The 21,543-nt window shown below is 41.5% G+C and overlaps 1 protein-coding gene across 2 annotated transcripts in view; it reads right to left on the reverse strand.

Annotated features, from left to right (window-relative positions):
• Positions 1-4,420: 4,420 nt before the first annotated feature.
• The window catches only part of KIAA1958 (KIAA1958 ortholog), a 156,954-nt gene continuing 139,831 nt past the window's right edge, over positions 4,421-21,543 (reverse strand). For both annotated transcript variants that reach the window (XM_058672527.1, XM_058672528.1), the window contains 2 exons: positions 17,637-17,809; positions 4,421-5,316 (listed from right to left, as the gene is read on the reverse strand). In XM_058672527.1, coding sequence (XP_058528510.1) covers positions 4,510-5,316; positions 17,637-17,809 — 980 coding nt within the window. In that variant the 3' untranslated portion in view covers positions 4,421-4,509. The remainder of the gene's footprint in view (positions 5,317-17,636; positions 17,810-21,543) is intronic.

Genomic DNA, 21,543 nt, shown 5'->3' on the forward strand with positions numbered 1-21,543 from the left:
CAATAATTTTATTTGGTCTTAAGTATTTTCTGAAATGGTCAATTTTGATATAAACTATGTTCAATAAAGAATAAAGCGCCTTGGGCTTGGCAGCGTGGCCTAGTGGCTAAGGTCCTCGCCTTGATCCCATATGGCCGCTGGTTCTAATCCCGGCAGCTCCACTTCCTCTCTATCTCTCCTCCTCTCAGTATATCTGACTTTGTAATAAAAATAAAATAAATCTTAAAAAAAGAATAAAGCGCCTTGGTTGAACTTAACTATCTGAGCAACTACTACATCAACAACTAAACATGGAGAACTCTATATTTCTTGAACTCTGAAGAACTCTTAAGTTTACAAAATAGTAATAATAATAATAATGATTATAAAGGGGAAACTTAGCCTGCAGGACTAGTGGCTTCGGTTGAAGGAGTTTTGACAAGTCCTGTGGGGTCAGACCCAAGTCTGATGTGGGGCTTCCAGAAATGCTTACTCCTGAGACCCCATGGCCTGGGAAGGGGTGCAGCCGCAGGCCCCCACCAATCCTTCCCACAGCTTCATGCCTCACTGTCAGGGGAAAACACAACACGCAGGTGCTGTGCTGACTGTCTAACTACTGAATTCTTTTACTGAAGAGCATTAAAAACTCAACACCCCACCCCACCTGACCACAGCGTGTGTTCTGCCCAGAACCGTTGACAGCTTCTAAATATGGAGGGGCTTAACTTAGAGGAAACCAGTGCTTGTACGGAGAAAAGCGAGGGAATTCTTGCTGAGATCTTCACTGTCTGCTTTTCTAGAAGCCTGAATGTTTCTAGCTCAGAATCTTGTAGGCATCTACTTTTCATCAAAGCAGCCCAATGATCTTTGTTGGATAAGGTCAGTGGTTAAACATCCTGTGTACCTTCTTTGAGGAGTACTGGTGTGGCCAAAGCTAGTCTAAACTGAAAAAAAACAAAACAACAAAACCCCTCACCATTTGTCTAGAGATAGCACAATAATTCAAGAAGTTGCAGAAGCTGAACATTCAAATGGAATAGTTGTGTTCAGCAAGGAGATGTGCCGCTGAGGGAGAAGCAGTGTGTTAGATGGTCTGCCCCTGAGGAATCGGGATTTTTGTGTCTTGGCTTTACCTCTTGGGAGATGGCAGAAGTGTGAAATGTGACACTGCCCATTCAGGGATGATCCATTTTATTGAACCACTTTTTGGGTTCAATGAGCAGCAAGTAGGGAAGAAGCTCCAGGTCTGGTTATCTTTGGACCTGCCCAAGAGGCGTCCATTTTCACATGACCCTGACTTGGTCCCAATTCTCACGGGACTGGATTCATGTACATGCTTGCAGCAGGGTATACTGTACCTTGATGCTGTTAATAAGGTTCAATTCAACTCAAAAACAAAACCCACAGTAAGAGAATTTCACATTTCTTCAAACACAAACACCAGTGATCACACAGGGCAGACTAATGCAGCATGAAAACCAGGAAAGATAGGCAAGGCCATGCCACCAAGGTGACCTGCTCTCACAGCTTATATAAGTACTTCCATAATATTCCTGTGTTGCAAATACATTAAACAATGGGAAAATTGTCTCAGTAAGCTCCAGAGGCTTCTCTATTCTCCCTTCACATATTTTTGCTTATATCTGAGGTACCAGGGCTTGGTAGCAACCGGAGGTAGGAATCAAGGCATAAATGCACATACTTGGTCAGTACCAGGTTTGGTTTCTCCATGTTTAAGAACGTAACGGGGTGAAAAGATTATCCCTAATGGGATCAATGAGTGATATGATGTAGATTAGTTGAATATTATTACCCAAAGTGATGACCAAAATGGTGAACACTGGTTGCGTGTTTACGGTGTACTCTGTATTGTGCTAAACTCTTTACATTTGATTGGCTCAAGCCCTACATGTAGGCACCCCATCATCTCTGTCAGAGAGAGGGCCACATGATTCTGGGGCAGGACCAAGAAAGCAGGTTCACTGTGAAGCACAGCAGGAGGTGCTGAAGGTAAGAGCTCACCCCTCAAATGCCAAATTCTCCCCCATCATCTCTGGCACCACCAATTCAGACACAGAGCCTTGAGGCTCTGTTCATGTGTGGACTCATGTATTCTTGCTATGCATTCTCACTTTCCAAAGGTTAAGTGGAGAGAATGCTCTTAACCTCTCTCTGTCGTTTTTGTGGCATTCTTTCTTCTGCCCCACCAAAAGCAGAAAATCATGGAGTCCAAGGAGGGTGTTGGGTAGAGCTGACCGGTGAGCTGAACACTGCCCTAGCTCAGCACTGGGTAGAACCAACTTCTCCGGCCCCCTTACTGTCCTCAGGGTGCACCCCCGGCCAGGCACACAGGTAAAAGCATCTTAGCAGGTTTATCACACTTCACCCCAAGCCAGTCATGTGCGTGTGTGTGTGCACATGCATGGCTGTGTGTATACACACATCAACAACACATCCTGGAGGAAGTACCCACTGCGGGAGCTGGCAGGTGGTAGCACTAGAGGATTGTGTTTTCCTTCTCTCTCCGACGGCCTGGGGAGGCGTGGGAAGGCTGCGGGCACATGTTCTCTGACCGCATCTCCTATCACTGAACATGCACCCTCCTGGTTTCTCATTAAGATCACACACTTCAGAACTTGGGGTTTACAAAGCATCACATGTGGGACACATGACTATTCAGTCCATGAAAAGCTGTTGCCGAACAGACAAATGACAGCCTCTGGGTCAGTTCTTGCAACTTTCGGCAATGTTGAAACCTGTCATCCCAGTGGCAATTTCTTGGCTCTTCTTAAAATTAAAGTGGAGATTTCTCTTCATTAGTCTGCAGCCTCTTTCCAAGAGCCCACGTAGGTCATATTTCAGGTTAAGAGCAGATTGACAAGAGAATGACCACCACCTCCCTACACACAAGACAGCCTTTGGGTGTTCAGCACACAAAAGGCAACTGGACCTAATGTTTTCTATTTCTTCCTAACCCAAACTCTAAAACCACTACAGGAAGTCACACACAACAGCTTGTGATGTAAGCCATAACACTGATAACACAATATTACCAGTTATTCATACACAGAGACATACCAAAATTAATGTCTATTCGGGGAAGACCAACTAGTAAGCCAAATTACAAACATGAAGGAACCGACATAGGAACATTACACTGTAAGGCAGCATTGGTTGAATTTTTTCCCCTCTGGTTAAAGAAAGTACTATATATCTCAATGACCAGTGGATGACTAAAAAAAAATGACGAAAATAAATAGCAAAATAATGTTTTGATAAAGAAATAAGGCTGAGTTTAAGACTCCTCCAAGATTAATCTGTTTGGGGATTTTAATTTGAGATTAGAAAGCATTCACTGGTACAGAATGGTATAAAGTTGTAGCAGTCACCTCACAAACAAAATAAAGATCCCTAGAAATTACTATCACAGTTCATCAGCACTCTTTGGGCTCCATTTTTACTTTTTTGTTGCATTCAGAGGAGTTACTGGAAAGTTCTGTTGGTGTTCAAACCACCCGTGGTTAGGCTGGATTTCACCTGAGTGGAAGGCGTTCAGACCCCAAAGACAGCCTGGTGTGAACACTGGCAGCACGCCCCTTCTTCCCGCTTACCTGGCAGGTGCCAAAAGCATCAGGTGCCAAGCTCTGGTGCCAACCTAAAATGAATGACATGTATCATGACTGAAAAAGTCATACCTGGACAAAACCATTTCAACTACCTTTAATCAGCACTTTTTTTTTTTTTTGGCTTGTTTGTTTGGGTCTTCTTAGTTATTCTGAAAATGGCCATTTTAATTGTTCTATGGATTCAGTGCTGTATGCTGACAGAGCCACTTCTGGGATGCAAAGAATGAATAGAAAATTCCAATAACAAAAAGAGATATTCAAAGGAACATAGCTCTTGCGTGGTACTGAGGGAAAACAAAAAACAAAAACAAAACATAGGCACTTCCGCTTCAGGAGGTTTTTCACATTTTTGATCACAGGCGGCTTTTCCAAGCCCTGTTCCACTACAGACAATGCGCTCCCGGTCCCAATCATCTGGGTTCCTGGCAACCTTGCCCAAACAAACACGCTTTTGAGGCCTTCATCTACTTCCAGAACAATCGTCTTGGCCCAGCCGCCTGCTCAGGCACCTGCACCGCGCTCCAGGCTCCTTCCAGACGTGCCACCAATCAAAGGTGAAGAAGGAACGGGCAATGCCATGTCTCCTGGAAACAGAAGTGAGCAGTGCCCACTGCCGTTGGCTTCCTGGACGGGTCGTCAGCCAAGCACACAGTCTTCAGAACATTCTAAAGCTACGAGGCTACTGGGATTTTAGAGTATGTGTGTGTATGTCTGTTTTAATGACTACTTAAACAGTATCTTCTTTTCTCTTTTCTTTTTCTTTTTGAGAAAACCTGTGCTAAAAAGGCACTCTGAGAAAAATAATTAACCCCTACTCGGAGGCCCATGAGCACCCCACCACCCTGCCCAAGGGGGACGTGGCCCGGGGAAGGTGGCAGGGCCCAGGGCTGGCCCCAGAGAGGCCTCACTGGCAGCAGCTGTGGGAACCCAGTCTCCTGGAGACCTGAGTGAAGGAGACGAAGGTAAAGTTCTCACAGTTTTGCAGCTTGACCTTCTTGGCCAGGTTTGGGACAATTCCCCGAAGCGACCTTAGTCCCATCCTTTGCTCCTCGTACCACACGCTGCCCACGTCGCTGGCCTCCTTCCGGGCGGTAAGGTAGAAGGGGGACTTGGCCTCCATCTGGGTGGGCGGCCGGTGGATGTACATGTACTTGTAGAGGAGGCAGTACGGGCACTGTTTGTGTCCCCTGGAGTGCTCGTGGTAGATCTTCCCGTGGCACACCCTCATGGAGCTGCTCCGGCTCTCACGCTTCACACTGTCAGTGCGGGCAAAGTAGGGCTGGTTCTGGGGGTCTTTGAGCAGCTCGATGTCACCGTACATCAGATCCGCGTGTTCCTGCAGCGTCCGCATGTTCAGGTATTGGCTGTTATACTTGACCACAGTGGACAGCAGAGTGATGGGGCTGTCATCCCCCAGACACCCAGCCTGCCACATCTCTTCCTCATCAGAAAGGGAGAAGTAGACGATATTGCGAGACCGGGCGCCGGACATGCCTGCCTTGCTCAGCACCCACAGCTTCTCCTTGAGCTTCTTGGTGGAAGAACTGAAGGTGCTACTGGTGATGGAGAAGCCCACGCCTGCGTTCTTGAGGATGCGATCGAGGCCCCGGCGGATGGCATGCAGCGACGTGGCCAGGAAGTCTGAGCCGTCGCTCTTCTTCACGGTGACATAGAAGTTCTCCAGCAGCTCGTTCAGCTTCACTGCGGGGATCTCAAAGGAGACAAACATGAAGTTACACACTGGGTGACAGCCACACGCCAGACCCTTCCTTCCTTCTCCTAATCCTACCAGGGATCAATAGTGCACAGGGCATTTTGTGGCCCCTGGAGGGTTGACCCCTTAGCATGATCTGGTGGAAAGATGAGCACCATTGAAACTGGAAGATCTAGGTTCCATACTTGGCTCCACCTAATAATCTCTTTCAACCTCAATGTTTCAATCTGCAAAAGATGACCCAATAACCAAAACACACACACACACACACACACACCTATTCAACAGTAGTTCACAAAATCGGTGAAAAGGTTGCTAAAATATCAGTATGTTTTAGTGCAAAAAAATTCTGAAATCCAGGCATTTTTGCACATAGTGCTTAGGACACTGCTTGGGATACCCACATAGGATTCCACGTATGAAGACCTGTGTTCAAGATCCAGCTCTGGGGCCAGTGCGAAGGCTCAACTGGCTGATCCTCTGCCTTGCAGTGCCAGCATCCCATATGGGCACTGGTTCATGTCCCAGCTGTTTCACTTCCCACTTACCACCATGCTGGTGGTCTGGGAAGTCACAAGGGGATGGCCCAAGGCCTTGGGACACTGCACCCATGTTGGAGACCCAGGAGCAGCTCCTTGCACCCAGCTTCATATCAGCTCAACTCTGGCCGTTGTGGCTACCTGGGGAGTGAATCAATGGATGGAAGACCTCTTTCTGTCTTTCCTTCTCTCTGTGTAAAATCTACTTTTCTAATAAAAATAAGTCTTTAAAAAAAACCCTAACAAGTAAACCACATATAAAATCAGTATGGTGAATTATTAAAAACACAAATGAACTAAAAGATAAAAACTGATCTTTAAAAATGGAAACCATGCAATCTTTGAAAAAACTTATAAAACTGACAAACTTCCAGTAAATCTCATAGAAACAAGGAAACATACATGTAAACAGTATCAGGAGTAAGAAAATAATTACAGAAAGGAGACAAGAGCGAAGGTTAGATAAAGAGGATGAACTTCATGCATGTTAATTTGAAAATCTAGGTGGAAATTGTCTAGCAAAATATGATTTATCAAAGTTGGTTCAATAAAAAGTAAAGGACCTAAATCTCTCCAAGCAGAAGCAAAGAGTGATATGTTTGTCAAATGTGTATATTTCATGCCTAAAAATAAAGCATTATGGAATCAATTCAAATTGTCTTTGGCACTTTAAGTTTTAGGACATAGAAAAAAGAAAAGAAACTTTTTTACTTTCATTTTTAAAATATCTGAATTTTACCAATACTATGCCAAGAAACAAAGTATACGAACATGGATGTAAACTTTCCTAAATAAAATACAAGCAATTTTCATTTTGCACATTCCTTGTTAAAGTGTGTAAACACTGATACAGTACACAGTGAGGACATACACAAGTTCAAGTTAATAATGGAATTCTGCAAAACAAACATTGCCTGTTTCATCAAATCAAATTTAGACTTCTAGTACAGCAACACCTCATCACAATAAGCAGGATTATGGCAGAGTGAGGATGAGCTCATCTTAGATATTGTAATATAACTCATATTTATTAATCAAGGAGAAAACATAAACTTAACAGAAACTGAAAGTTTGAAAATGTGATATTCATTTCACGTTTAAAAAAATTTTAATTAATTTTAGATTGGAAACAAAAACATCTTATTGTGATGAACAGTATTTATAATCAAGAACAATTTACCAGGATGAAAATACTAGATTTCTTTCTTAAGAGGTCAGGGAGCAGATGAGCCTGCTGAGCATCACTAAGATTACATAACACTGTTCTGGGTCTTCCAGCCAACTAAGACAAGGAGAAGAAGTAAGTATACACACATGCATATAGGAAAGGAAACAGAACATAACTGGTTTCTGACAATCCGACTAAGAAACACCAAGATACTCAACTGAAAAGCTGTCAGAGTAGGGTAGCTGTATACAAAATACAAAAGGAACAGCTTCCTTACATGAGGATACTTCCTAAAGCTCATGGAAAATGAAATTAAATGATGAGGTTTGGGTGCAAAAAATAATTGAAATCCATAGTTTTTTCATATGTATTCATTCTGCATTAACTTCTTGAAGAATTCTCATTTATGTATGAATTCTGAAAATTCTGCCACCAAGTAAACTTATCTTTAAATTCCATTGTCACAACCTTTTCAAATTACTTTTGTATATCAGCAAGAACCACTCAAACAACTTCCCACTAATCACTATACTCAATCACAGCTGGCTTTGCATTTATGTCGTCACCTTTAGCTCCCTACTTACAGGTATTAACTTCTGTTTATACTAATTAGGATACTTTTGATTGCAAGAGGAAGAACTAGTTTAAACAAGTGTTAAGCAAAAAGCAGTATCAGAATTGGTGGACTCCATGGCCATTAGACCTCTCTCAATCTCCTGTCTCTTTGTGCAGACTGATTTTACACAGCTGTAAATGCAGCCACCTAGCACACCCCAGAACTTCAGGTATTAGCAGGAACTAACTCATTGTCAGTAAGACAAAACAATCACTGCGCCCGGCGGCGTGGCCTAGAGGCTGAAGTCCTCGCCTTGAACGCCCCGGGATCCCATATGGGTGCTGGTTCTAATCCCGGCAGCCCTGCTTCCCATCCAGCTCCCTGCCTGTGGCCTGGGAAGGCAGTCGAGGACGGCCCAATGCATTGGACCCTGCACCCTTGTGGGAGACCTGGAAGAGGTTCCTGGTTTCCAGCTTCGGATCGGCACAGCACCGGCCCGTTGCGGCTCACTTGGAGAGTGAATCATCGGACGGAAGATCTTCCTCTCTGTCTCTCCTCCTCTCTGTATATCTGACTTCGTAATAAAAATAAATAAATCTTTATAAAAAATCAGAAAGGAAGGTTCTAATGAGCTCACTTCAACCCAAGCAACTCTAATACTAGTTTGGTGGCATCTGCAACATCTTATGTAGGTCCTAGGTGAGGAGTGGTTCCTGTATGAGGGATGTTGAGCAGAAAATCTTACATTCTACCTTAGTGTTCTGAATAAAAACCTCTAGGTAAAACAAAGCCTCTGATAACCGCCCGTTGTTCTTGATCTGAACTCCAAACTGTCACCTGTATGCAAGTCTTCACAAACACTCCTTGTTGATGTGTGCTACTCTGTCAAGCAGAAGTAGAATCTATTTTTCTCTTCCCTTGAATCTAGGCTGCCCATGTGACTTGTTTGGCTGTAGAAATGACAAGATATGAATTGCAAACCTAGGTTTTACTTAGGTTCTTAGTGTTCTTAGCACATCATGTTGTCACGCGTGGAGGACTGAGACCGTGGGAATATGTGGACAAGCTGTCTCCCATCTAACTTTCAGACCCCACACGAGGTCACACAGCCTCTCATCTGAGCTCAGCTCAAGACGCGAACCCATTAAACTATGAGCAAAGAACATGACAGCTGCTTTACGCCAATACGTTTTCGTGTCATGCAACAGTAGATAACTGATAGACACCTTATGTCCCCAGCTTGATGTTCTGTTTTTCTGTACTATTTTCAAGCCTCACTGACTTTCCCAGCAATCACAAGACCATTTTGTACTTCTGTGTCTTCACACAGGCTTTGTCCTTTGCCTGCAATGCTTTATCTTCTAAAACCTCTATTTGGAAAATCTCGATTGTTCTTCCAGAGCTGGCTCACATTTGGCTTTCTATATGAAGATTATTCCAACTTTTCTATGCAAAGATAATCCCTCATCTGGGATCCTTCAGCTTTAACTTTAAAAAAAAAAAAAAAAAGACAGTTCTTTCTGTGTAGAACAGCCTTTTATCTATTGTAATGCCCGTTTCTGAGAGTGTACTGAAGGCAGAAGACCAGGAGGTATCTTCTCATCATTAGTCCTCTAGATAACACAAGGCCAGCCAAGAACTGCTGGATCCTGTACGTGGGAACAGAGTATCCAGGACTGGAGAGCTGAGAGATTGTTAGCACCTAGGAAGCAGGTATTATTATCTAAGTTGTGGAAGATCTGGAGAAATGAGGCCCTTTTCTTGAATTCCTGCATGAAAATGTTCAAGTCCCCAGTAACAGACAACAGCCAATAGTGATTTCACAGAGTATGGAAGACAATACTTTTTGACCTAGAAAAGCTGAAGGCTGTAGAGAGAAAGGAGGGATGGCAGGGGTGCAGTCAGAACAGGTGAAATTGAAGTTACAGATCCTAGGGTAGTAGTAATTGCTTTGAACAATTATCGAGAAGCAGTTACCTCTTTAGTTATTCACTTGCATTTTTAAAACAGTGGTAAAACATACATAATATAAAATTTATCAATCACAATGAATGCAAATTCAGTGCAATTAACTGCATTCACAATGTTATGGTAATCACCACTACCCATTTCCAGAACTTTTTTCTAATTCTAAACAGAAAGTGTACACCCATTGAGTAACTTCACATTTCCTCTTCACTCTAGGCCCTGGTAACCTCTACATTTCTGTCTCAATGTGTTTTTCAGTTCCAGGGACTTCACATAAACAGAATCATATATAGCTGGACTTTTGTGTCTAACTTATATGTCCCTTTGTTCCACTCACAAGGTTCACCCACACGGTGGCATTTCTCAGTGCTACATTGCTTTTTATAGGTAATGGGTTCAATCTGCTGGCATTTTACTGAAGAATCTGTGTGTATATTCATGACATGTATTGGTCTGCAGTTCTCTCAGAGCATCTTTGGTTTTGGTGTCAGAGTAATACTGGCCTCATAGAATGTATTAGAACGTGTTCCCTTTTCTTCTTTTTCTTAAAAAAAATTTAAAAGATTTATTTTATTTTTATTGGAAAGTCAGATATACAGAGAGGAGGAGAGGAAGGAAGATCTTCTGTCCACTGATTCATTCCCAAGCAGCCACAACTGCTGGAGCTAGCTGACCCAAGGCAGGGAGCCTCTTCCCAGGCAGGTGAAGGGTCCGAAGGCTTTGGGCCGTCCTTGACTGCTTTTCCAGACCACAAGCAGGGAGCTGGATGGCAAGTGGAGCAGCCAGGACATGAACCGGCAGCAATATGGGATCCTGGCACGTGTAAGGCAAGGACTTTAGTCACAGTTACTGCACTGGGCCCCTCTTAAAATTTTTTAACAATTGATATTCATCGGGCCTGGCAGCGTTGCCTAGCGGCTGAAGTCCTCTCCTTGAACGTGCCGGAATCCCATATGGGGCGCTGGTTCTAATCCCGGCAGCTCCACTTCCCATCCAGCTCCCTGCTTGTAGCTTGGGAAACAGTCAAGGACGTCCCAAAGCCTTGGGACCCTGCACCCGCGTGGGAGACCTGGAGGACGTTCCTGGCTCCTGGCTTCGGATCAGAACAGCACCGGCCATTGTGGTCTTGGGGAGCGAATCATCAGACGGAAGATCTTACTCTCTGTTTCTCCTCCTCTCTGTATATCTGACTTTGTAATAAAAATAAAAAAATCTTTAAAAAAATAACTGATATTCATCAGTGACACCAATAAAACTTGTGTTTTTATTTGTTTTGTATGGGTAACTTTGTTATTGCGAATTCATTCCCTTTACTTGTTAGAAGTCTATTACATTTCTAAAATTTCTTTATCAGCTGATCGGGGTGATGGACTGTGCCGGGCCCTGTGCTTGCTAGAACATACAAGAATCTGGTCTGGGAATACCTCAGACAAAGTTTCTTTGGAGGGCCCGGTGGCGTGGCCTAGCGGCTAAAGTCCTCACCTTGAAAGCCCCGGGATCCCATATGGGCACCGGTTCTAATCCCGGCTGCTCCACTTCCCATCCAGCTCCCTGCTTGTGGCCTGGGAAAGCAGTCGAGGATGGCCCAATGCATTGGGACCCTGCACCCGCGCGGGAGACCCGGAAGAGGTTCCTAGTTCCTGGCATCGGATCCGCGCGCACCGGCCCGTTGCGGCTCACTTGGGGAGTGAAACATTGGACGGAAGATCTTCCTCTCTGTCTCTCCTCCTCTCTGTATATCTGGCTGTAATAAAATGAATAAATCTTTAAAAAAAAAAAAAAAGTTTCTTTGGAGATCTCCCCAATCGAACTGCTGGACTCGGAACTCTAACCAGGAAAAGACAGAAGACAGCACAGGTCAATCATTCATCTCAGCTATATGTTGGCAGCGAAATATGGGGCAAACGGAGACTTTATGATGAACCATATCAATCAGTGGACGACCTCATCGAGCGAAAGTGGCAGCAATTCACAACTGGAGAACTATTAAAACCACTTGAGCAAATATCACAGAGCATGCCCCACATCCGGGACTCGGGGTGGGCGGGAAACCGGGTGGGGCTTCTCCCTCAATATCCCCCTTTACCTTAAATACATGATGGAAACAATATGGACATAATAGTATTACCCACTTCCCTATACCCCCTGAACCTTTTTTTTTTAACCGCAATTAACTATGTAAAGATTGTCAACAACAATACAATAAAATTAAAAAAAAAAGGAAAAAAAATTTCTTTTTGAACCTTTTTTAGTAGTTCGTGTTTTTGTAAAAATTTGTTCATTTTCTCTAAGTTACCAAAATTTTTGGCTTACAGTTGTTAACAGTATCCATTTATAATGGGTTTTATTTCTGGTGAGGTTAGTAGCAATATTGCCACTCTTAGTCCTGGTTTTAGTAATTTGACTCTTGTCTATCATTTAATTATAACCTCTCATAAATGCCATACATACTGTCCTTGCTCTCTGTGCCACTGGTTCACTTCCCAAATGGTTGTAACAGTCAGAGCTGAGCAGTTCTGAAGCTGGGAGCCTAGATCTTCTTCCCGGCCCCACAGGTAGGTGCAGAGGCCCAAGGCTCTTTGGGTCGAATACTTCTTACAATTTCATTTATTCCTACATTAGGGTAAGCAGCTCTGTGTCTGTTTTTTATATTTAGTGTTGCCGTTAAGATTAGTAAAGACAGGGCCCGGCGGCGTGGCCTAGTAGCTAAAGTCCTTGCCTTGAATGCCCTGGGATCCCATATGGGCGCCAGTTCTAATCCCGGCAGCTCCACTTCCCATCCAGCTCCCTGCTTGTGGCCTGGGAAAGCAGTCGAGGACGGCCCAAAGCTTTGGGACCCTGCACCCGCGTGGGAGACCTGGAAGAGGTTCCTGGTTCCCGGCATCGGATTGGCGCGCATTGGCCCGTTGCGGCTCACTTGGGGAGTGAAACATCGGATGGAGGATCTTCCTCTCTGTCTCTCCTCCTCTCTGCATATCCGGCTTTCCAATAATAATAAAATCTTTTATAAAAAAAAGATTAGTAAAGACAGGGGCTGGCACAGGTGAACAGTAGGCTAATCCTCTGCCTGTGGCACTGGCATCCCATTGGAGTGCTGGTTCATGTCCCAGCTGCACCACTCCCATCATGCTCTCTGCTCGTGGCCTGGAAAAGCAGCAGAGGATGGCTCAAGTATTTGGCCTCATGCACCTCTGTGAGAGGGCCAGAGGAAGTTCCTGGCTCCTGGCTGGCTGAGCTGGCCATCTAGGGAGTGAACCAGCAGACTAAAGACCTTCCCCTCTGTGCCTTCCAATAAAAATAAAATAAATTTTAAAAGATTAATAAATATATATTTAACTTATCACGGTCTGCATTCAACTACTATCTAACTTTTAATATATTATTGGAAACTCAAAATATTACATTTTATCTTTTTCTGTTTACAATATTACACTATCATTTTTCTACCTATCCTTTGTATTACTGTTATGGCATATTTTTCTCTTCCACAGATAACCAAAAAATCTTGAAATACATGTATAGTTTTTGTTTTAAGCAGTTAACTAAGAGAAATTAAAATGAGAAAAAATGTCTCTTTGTACCACTTCAAATATTTTCCATTCCTTTGTGAAGCACAAGTTTCTATTTGGCATAATTTTGCTTACACTCTAACATTTATTGTTGTCTAGTTTTTTTTTTTTTTGCAGTGATTAATGTTGTCCCGTTTGTCTTGTCTGAAATGGTCTTTATTTTGGCTTCATTTTTATTTCCTCTGAGTATAAAATTCTAGATTGGCAGTTATGTTTTCAGCCAGCTCATTAAAGATGTTATTTCATTGTCTTATGACTTTCACAGTATCTAATGAGAAGTTCTTTAATATTTTATTCTCCTTTTGTATTATTATTGTTTCATTTCAAAAGTGAATTATCTTTTAAAGAAAATTAATTTTACACACACACACACACACTCTCTCTCTTAGGAATTAAGAATAGGCATTGATTGGCATAGTGTTTAAGATGCCTTGCGATGCCGACAGCTTACGCTTGAGCACCTGGGTTGGAATCCTGGCTCAATCTTAGTTCTAGCTTTCTGCTAATGTGCACCCTGGGAAGCAGCAGGTGATGACATTAGTACCTGGATCTCCATCATCCATGTGGGAGCTCTAGACTGCACTGTAAGCTCCAGACTGCCTGGTCCAACTCTAGCTGTTACGGGCATTTGCTGAATGAATGAGTGGATAGGAGAATCCTCCCTCCAGCCTTCCCTTCCTCTCATAGTTATGATTCCATGTTCTTCATTCCAACATTTTGCTCCTGCCTTATGATGAACGATTTTCTTTCATTTTCTGACATATTTATGGTCTTTATTTTATGTGCATGTTGGGAAGATAATTTCATTGGGAATAGTGGAAATACTTTCCTATCAGTAACTTACTGAAGTTATTCTATTGTCCACCCATCTTTCCTTCATTCATACATTTTTCTCCCTGTCAAATAAAATTTTTTAGAGACTCACTTATTTGAAAGTTAAAGAGAGGGAGAGGAGAAGGCAAAGGTAAAGAGAGAAAGAGAGAGAGAGAGAGAGCTATGGCTTAAATCCCCAAAAAGCTGCAAGAGGTTGGGTGGGGGCGTCCTGAAGCCACAGGAGCCAGCACTCTGGCATAGTGGGTTAAGTCACTGTCTGCAGTGCCGGCATCCCATAAGGGCACAGTTGGTGTCTCAGTTGCTCCATTTCCAATCTAGCTCCCTGCTAATATGTCTAGGAAAGTAGTGGTGGAAGGCCTAAGAGTTTAAGCACCTAAACCCATGTGGGAGACCTGGAAGGAACTCTTAAAGGTTTCAGTCTGGCCCAGCTTGGCTGTTGTGGCCATTCTGGAAGTACATCAGCAGATGGAAGACTTTTCTCTCTTTCACCCACTCATAACTCTGCATTTTGGATAAATAAAAAAAAACATTTTGCAAATATGAAGAAAACAGACTTGGTGAATTTCCTCATTCCCCCTAAATGTTCCTTGATCTCTCCTCTCTCTTGATTGGTGTTTGCAAAACACTCTATATTCACAAGTTTAATTCACCACTAATTATAATACTGAACAAGTAAAAATTAGGAAGACCACACTAACACCAGAGTAAAACCAATAATCATGGGCCTGGCGTGATAGCCTAATGGCTAAATCCTTGCCTTGCAACTGCTGGGATCCCATATGGCTGCCAGTTTATGTCCCCGCTGCTCCACTTCCCATCCAGCTCCCTGCTTGTGGCCTGGAAAAGCAGTTGAGGATGGCCCAAAGTCTTGGGACCCTGCAGCCACGTGGAAGGCCCAAAAGAAGCTCCTGGCTCCTGGCTTCAGATTGGCTCAGCTCTGGCCACTGTGTTCACTTGGGAGTGAACCTGTGGATGGAAGATCTTTCTTTCTCTATGTTCTTCTCTCTGTAAATCTGACTTTCCAATAAAAATAAAATTAATCTTAAAAAAAACACCTTTTCCCAAGTAATCATTTTATTCCTATACTTTTTTTGGTATTATGCACTAGCTGCTGCACATTAGAGAAAAACATATTTGTCTATTGAGACTGGCTTATTTCACTAAGCACAATGGTTTCCAGTTGTATCCATTTTGTTGCAAAAGACAGAACTTCATCCTTTTTATGGCTGGATAGTATTACATAGTATACACACACACACACACACACACACATATATATATATCACATTTTCTTTATGCAGTCATCATTTGTTGGACATCTTGGTTGATTCCATATTTTAGCTATTGTGAATTGAGCTGCAATAAACGGGGGGGAGTTATAAATAACTCTCTCACAGGCTGACTTCATTTCATTTCAGTAAATTTCCAGGAATGGAATGGCTGGTTAATGTGGTAGATTTTTTTTTTTCCAATTTCTGAGGAATCTCCATACTGTCTTCCATAATGGTTGTACTAATTTACATGGCAAACTAGTTAACATGGGTAACATGCTCCATGTCCTCACCAGCATTTATTGTTTTTTGACTTTTGGATGACTGCCATTCTAACTTGGGTGAGGAAAATCCTTATTGTGTTTTTTATTGATATTTCCCTGATGGTGAGTGATTTTGAACATTTTTTCTTGTGTCTGTTCATCATTTATATCTCATTCTTTGAAAAGTGCCTGTTCATGTTTTTTGCCCATTTCTTAACTGGATTTGTTGTTTTTGTTGCTGTTAAGTTTATTGAGCTCTTTATAGATTCTGGATATTAATACTTTATCACTGTTTAATTTGCAAATATTTTCTCCCATTCTGTTGTTGCCTCTTCACTTTGTTGAGACCTTGAACCAGTATGCCCACTTTCACTGTTGCTATTCAATATAGTTATGAAAATTTTAGCCATAGATATTAGGCACGAAAAAGAAACCAAAGGGATACAAACTGGAATGGAGGAATCAAGTTATCCTTGTTTGCTGATGATATGATTCCATATACAGAGGACTGAAAATACTCCACTCAGAAACTACTGGAATTCATAAGAGTTTGGTAAAATTGCAGGATATAAAATCAACACATATAAATCAATAGCCTTCATATACAAAGACAATGCCACAGCTGATAAAGAAATTGTAATTCATAATAGCTATTAAAAAAACCTTAAGTATCTTGGAATAAATTTAACCAAGGATATCAAAGATATCCACAATGAAAATTATAAAACATTAAGGAGAGAAATAGAAGAAGACAAAAAACAATGAAAAAAATCTAACAGGTTCATGGATTGGAAGAATTAATATGAAAATGTCCATACTTGTCTACAGGCCATACCACCCTGAACGCGCCTGATCTCTGAAAATGTCAATACTACTGAAAGCAATTTACAGATTCAATGTGATCCCAATAAAAATAGCTAAATCATTCTTCTTAGATGTTGGGAAAAAATGCTAAAATCTTATATGGAAATACAGAAGACCCAGTTAGCTAAAGCAATCTTAAAAAAACAAAAATAAACCCAGAGTCATCATAATACCACACTTTAAAATCAACAGCCTGGTATTGGCACAAAACAGACATGTAGATCAGAAATTAATTTATGCATCTATTGCCAACTAATCTTTGACAAATTATCTGAAATCAATCTCTAGAGAAAGGACAGTCTCTTTAACAAATGGTGTTGGGAAAATTGTATCTATGTGTGCAGAAGTACGAAACAATACATTTACCTTACGTCTCATACACAAAGCCCAACTTTAAATGGATCAAGAATTTAAATCTATCACCTTATACCATCAAATTACTACAGGAAAAGACTGGGGAAACGTTGTATAACATTGGTATAGGCAATAACTTACTAGAAAAATCTCCATAAGCACAGACAATCAAATAAAAAAATAGACAAATGGGATTACATCAAGTTAAGAAGCTTCTGTACTGCAAACAAACTTTTTATTAAAATCCCACATTCCCAACCACTCATTGTACATGTCCACCTGGAATCTGATTTAGATTCAATATACCCAAATCAAAACATAGTATCTTTCTCTTCTGTTTCCACATGTCCAAGATTTGTCCTATTAAAATAACTCAAATATTTCAAGCTAGAGGGAATCTTAAGAGTTCACTTTCCAGGAGGGAAATGGAAGGCCTAAGCATGCTAAACAAAAACAAAAACAAGAGACTCGCCATTCACCTGTGTAACAAGGCTTTTAGCCAGCCACATAAGCATCATCAAAACCTGCTTTTACAGCTAGTGACCCAGTGACATACAGAGAGCCTCTGTCACAGGCAAGTGAGTCTTTCTGCACAAACTGTACTTTTCTTCAGACCACTCAGCTTAGAAGACTCTTCAACTAATTCTATTGGCATTCCGCTGCTCTCCCCAAAATACGGCCTAAATATCAGTTCTCTCTTGAATTTGTCCATCTGAATTTTCAGGTGCTTCTGATCTACAAACTCACAAAACATCTATTCAATTCTGCTCTTTATTAGGAATATCATTCTTTCTAGTTTATGTTCTTTCGAAGTTTTTCCAACAGCAGCAAGCTACTGTGTTGGGTTCCTCTCAGTGCTTAACACAGTGCCTGGCACTTGAAAGCTCAGAGAAGTTTGATAAAAGAAGAAGCAAATGCATGAGCGCCTTACCTTGGTGATGTCGGTGTGGTCTTTGAGCCCGTTGGTCATACACCAGTATCGCCACACATTGAGGGCATACCGCGTGGCTTTGGTGGTATTGGGGCTTACTGCACTGGTACACAGATCATTCAAGTCATCATTAATATTAAATACAGGAAATTTGTTCAGCTTAGTAGAATAAGCTAGAAACAAAAACAATAAAAACATTAAAATAATTTGCCATTGCCTTCTTCAGAGAATTACATCTGGGGATCATGTTAAGTAACTGAGAATTCCTGAAATTTAATGCATTTAAAATGGAATTTCTACCAAGTAATACACACATTAGAATACATGAAGTTGGAAACAGTATTTCTAGCATGGAATCAATGCTGCAACTTTCCTTTAATCATCACTGTTTGCCATAAATATTAACTGATGTAGTAGTACAGACATTCCAAAAACAAGAGGGGGAAATGAATGCTGAAAAGCAGAAAATGTTCTATCCAAATGTCTCACTGGAAAAAAAATCCAGCATTTCTCGCTAAGAACAACAAAATATGTGGGAGGAAACAGGCAGGGAGAAAATTAATCTTCCACCGCCTGCCCAGAGCGGCCACTTCTTGGCCATATACAGGCACAATACTGTTTTGTGCCATCATGGGCATTCTTAAATGCAGCAACATTAGCCTTTTCTTTAATTTTTCATACATTAATAAGGAAAAATATTAAAGCCCTGACCCTATAACCCACCCAATCACTTGGAGCTAATTGGAAGATTCAAGGGAAAAAAGCAAGAAGACTCCAGAAGGGCTCACAATTTCCCAGAGGAGAGGAATCATATTTTAAATTGCCCAGATGACTTCAGATGAAAACCAGACTACCTCAATGTATCCAATTTACATGCTAGTTGCCAAAGAGATAACCAAGTCCTCAAACATTAGCTGGTCTTTCTCCCTACTCTATGATCTGCTAAAAATCAAGCCAGATTATTTCATAAAACATTACCAGCATGCACTTTACCTAGTGGTTCTCACCCTCTCTGTAGTGTTTCTGTATTCAAACAAGGCACTTAACAGCAAGGTCTCCAAGAAGTCAAATGAAAAGGTAATGCAACTGTCAGGGTGAGATACAAATGAATTTCCATTCACTGAAAAACCCACCTCCTCTTTCACTGCTCCTGCTTTGGAATAACTGTATAGCAAACTGCCAGTCTCCTGTTCCTCGTATCCACACAGTCAGAACAGCCATCCACACCACACCTTCCCCAAACAGGCTGAGAAATCTGCCCACAGTCTTTCTGCCAATCGAAATACAATCATTTTCAAACCCCAGTTCACTCTACACTCTTCCCAACACTAATCCAACTTCCTTATTGTCTCCTTCATTGTCTTGTAGGAGTGTGACCTAATTGTGTGTGGAAGATTTTTCAATTAGTTGGTGGGCTCCTTGAGACTGTATCTTCCCCTTTTAAATCTTGATCCTCCATGAATGGATGAACGCATAGTGCACTAGAGTGAATGTGTTATAGCAAGGGAGTCCCAAACAATGCTGGCAACACTGCATCCTCTCACTACCCTCCACAAACATAAATAACTCCTTTATTTGTTGGACTTGCTTGATAGCAATGAAGGGATTCTAGTAGAAAACTTGTCACATCTAGCATCTAGTCAAGAGATTTTACATAAATTATCTGTAATGTGTGAGCAATTTCATGTCCACCTATATTTGAGGAAACTGTTAGCTTCATAGCTTCATTCATTTCACAGAAATAGTACCTTCTCTGCCAAGCACTGGCTGATCAAGTCATGGGGTTGATAAGTCATGGGTAGTGCTAGATATTAGACCAGGTAAAGAAGTCACTATACTCTAGTCACTTCAGTGAAGATATTACAGGGAATATTCTTATTAAACAACACAATTTAGGAGTGAGCATTTAGTCTAGCTCTTTAGATACTAATTAAGACACCTCTAGCCTACATCGGAGTCCTTGGTTTTGGTGCAGAACTCCGCCTCCTGACACTAGCTTCCTGCCAAGGCAGACTCTGCGAAGCAGCAGCAGTGGTTTCTTGCCAGATTGAGTTCTCAACTCCAGCTTCAGCAAACAGACTGGCCCCAGCTGCCACAGACACCTGGGAACTCAGACCATGGCTGGGAGTTCCCTATCTGTTGGCTACCTTTCTCTGCTTCTCAAAATAAATACATCTTTTTAGAGAATATAGTTTATACATTAGCTCCTTGCGCTTATGAAAAATCTCTGTCCCATAAATTTATTCAGATTATTCAGTAAGAACAACTAAATTTGATTTATTTAAATGACGACTACAGTTTTAGATAGAATGTTTAAGTGGAATTATTACATTAAACAATTAGCTGCTCTTAAATAATTTCATTTTTACTCAATTTTTAACAAAAGGCAGACACTGTATGTTGAAAATTAAAACCAAAACTCTAGCATGTAGTGAAACAAGGATGCTCATATGTCTATATAATGGGGAAGAAATTGAGTGCAAATGATCAAATGGAATATGTTTCCTTTATGACTGTGATGATCAAATTATATTTATCTCATAAACTACTTTTAGAGTTCATAGGTAGAAGCAGTTATAATGATATGAAGCTGAGGAAATTTTAGGAGACAGTATCAATGGAAGAACAAGCAAAAATAATTTACAACTATAAACAGGAAAAGGGTGGGGTTCCCGCCAGATTACTAAAGAAGGGCTTGACATTTTTTCTTTCACTAGTCGACAGGACAAACTCTTTGCTCAAAGTCAGGACTAGTTGGGCATGCAGAGTGAACACACTACAAGGTTGAGGTTGTAGGATCGCAGGACTGGCAGGCAGGAAATGACTCCTCTGTCCACACAGAGAGCACAGGAGCTCGTGAGTGCAGCCATATTAAGCCGAGGAAAATCTGCTATGGAAGGCTACACGCTGGATCACAGAGGACACAGGGCATTGCCTCAGGCGATTCTTGCAGCCCCGCTGTGGGCATGGGGAGAATGCAAACAAACTAAGAACAAAGAACTGCCTGCCTGGATCTCTGATGGAAAGCCTCCCCAGCTTCCTGGCTCATACACCAGGAAACAAATCCCATTGGTGGACTTGTCATCAGCCAACAGAATGCCTTCGCCCAGCCTTGCGCTCAATCATTATGGGCGGAGCTGAGCTCCTCCCAGATGAAGCAGCGGGAGCCAATAACATGTCTGGAAATCACTATCAGCTACCAATAATGATCAATCTAGACTAGAAGTTTTAAAAGGTGAGCACACAAACACACATCACCTGGCAACTGGAGACAACCAACAGCATGAAAGTCACTAAACAAGAAAACACCTGATTCCACACTTCCTATTGGTACCCCTAAATATAGTTAATTCAAAAAAAAAACAAAAAAAACAAAAACCAAGCCACAAATGTATCAGCAGAGAGATCTGAGAAGGTAATACATTTTTAAACACAACCTCCTTCAAGTAAAAATAAACAAGCAAAAACAAGACTGGTTCTAGAGATGCAACATTTATATATCATAATACATAAAAATATGTAAATGCTTTTCATATTGAATAATAGTATCTTCTTCACAGCAAGAGAAAAACAAACTGTGGATCAGAAAATATTTCAACTGAATTTGACAGCACAACATGTCAAAGTTCTGATTAGTAATTGCAGTGCCTCAAGAGGTCCTGCCTTCCAAGTAAACTAAATGAATCCTTAAAAGAAAGGTTCAGTATCAACTGTATCAAGAAATTATAAAAAGAACACATTTTTTTAAAATGTAGAAGGAAACAACACCGTGATGAAAAAAATCAATGAAATAATGAGCAACTTAGAATTCCAAAAGATGAATTTGAACAGACTGAATTATTACACTAGGGAGAAAAGGTCACAACAGATCCTGTAGATAATAAAGACAATAGGAACAATTTGATAC

The sequence above is a fragment of the Ochotona princeps genome, chromosome 14 (assembly GCF_030435755.1).
Source record: "Ochotona princeps isolate mOchPri1 chromosome 14, mOchPri1.hap1, whole genome shotgun sequence".
NCBI classification, from domain to species: domain Eukaryota; kingdom Metazoa; phylum Chordata; class Mammalia; order Lagomorpha; family Ochotonidae; genus Ochotona; species Ochotona princeps.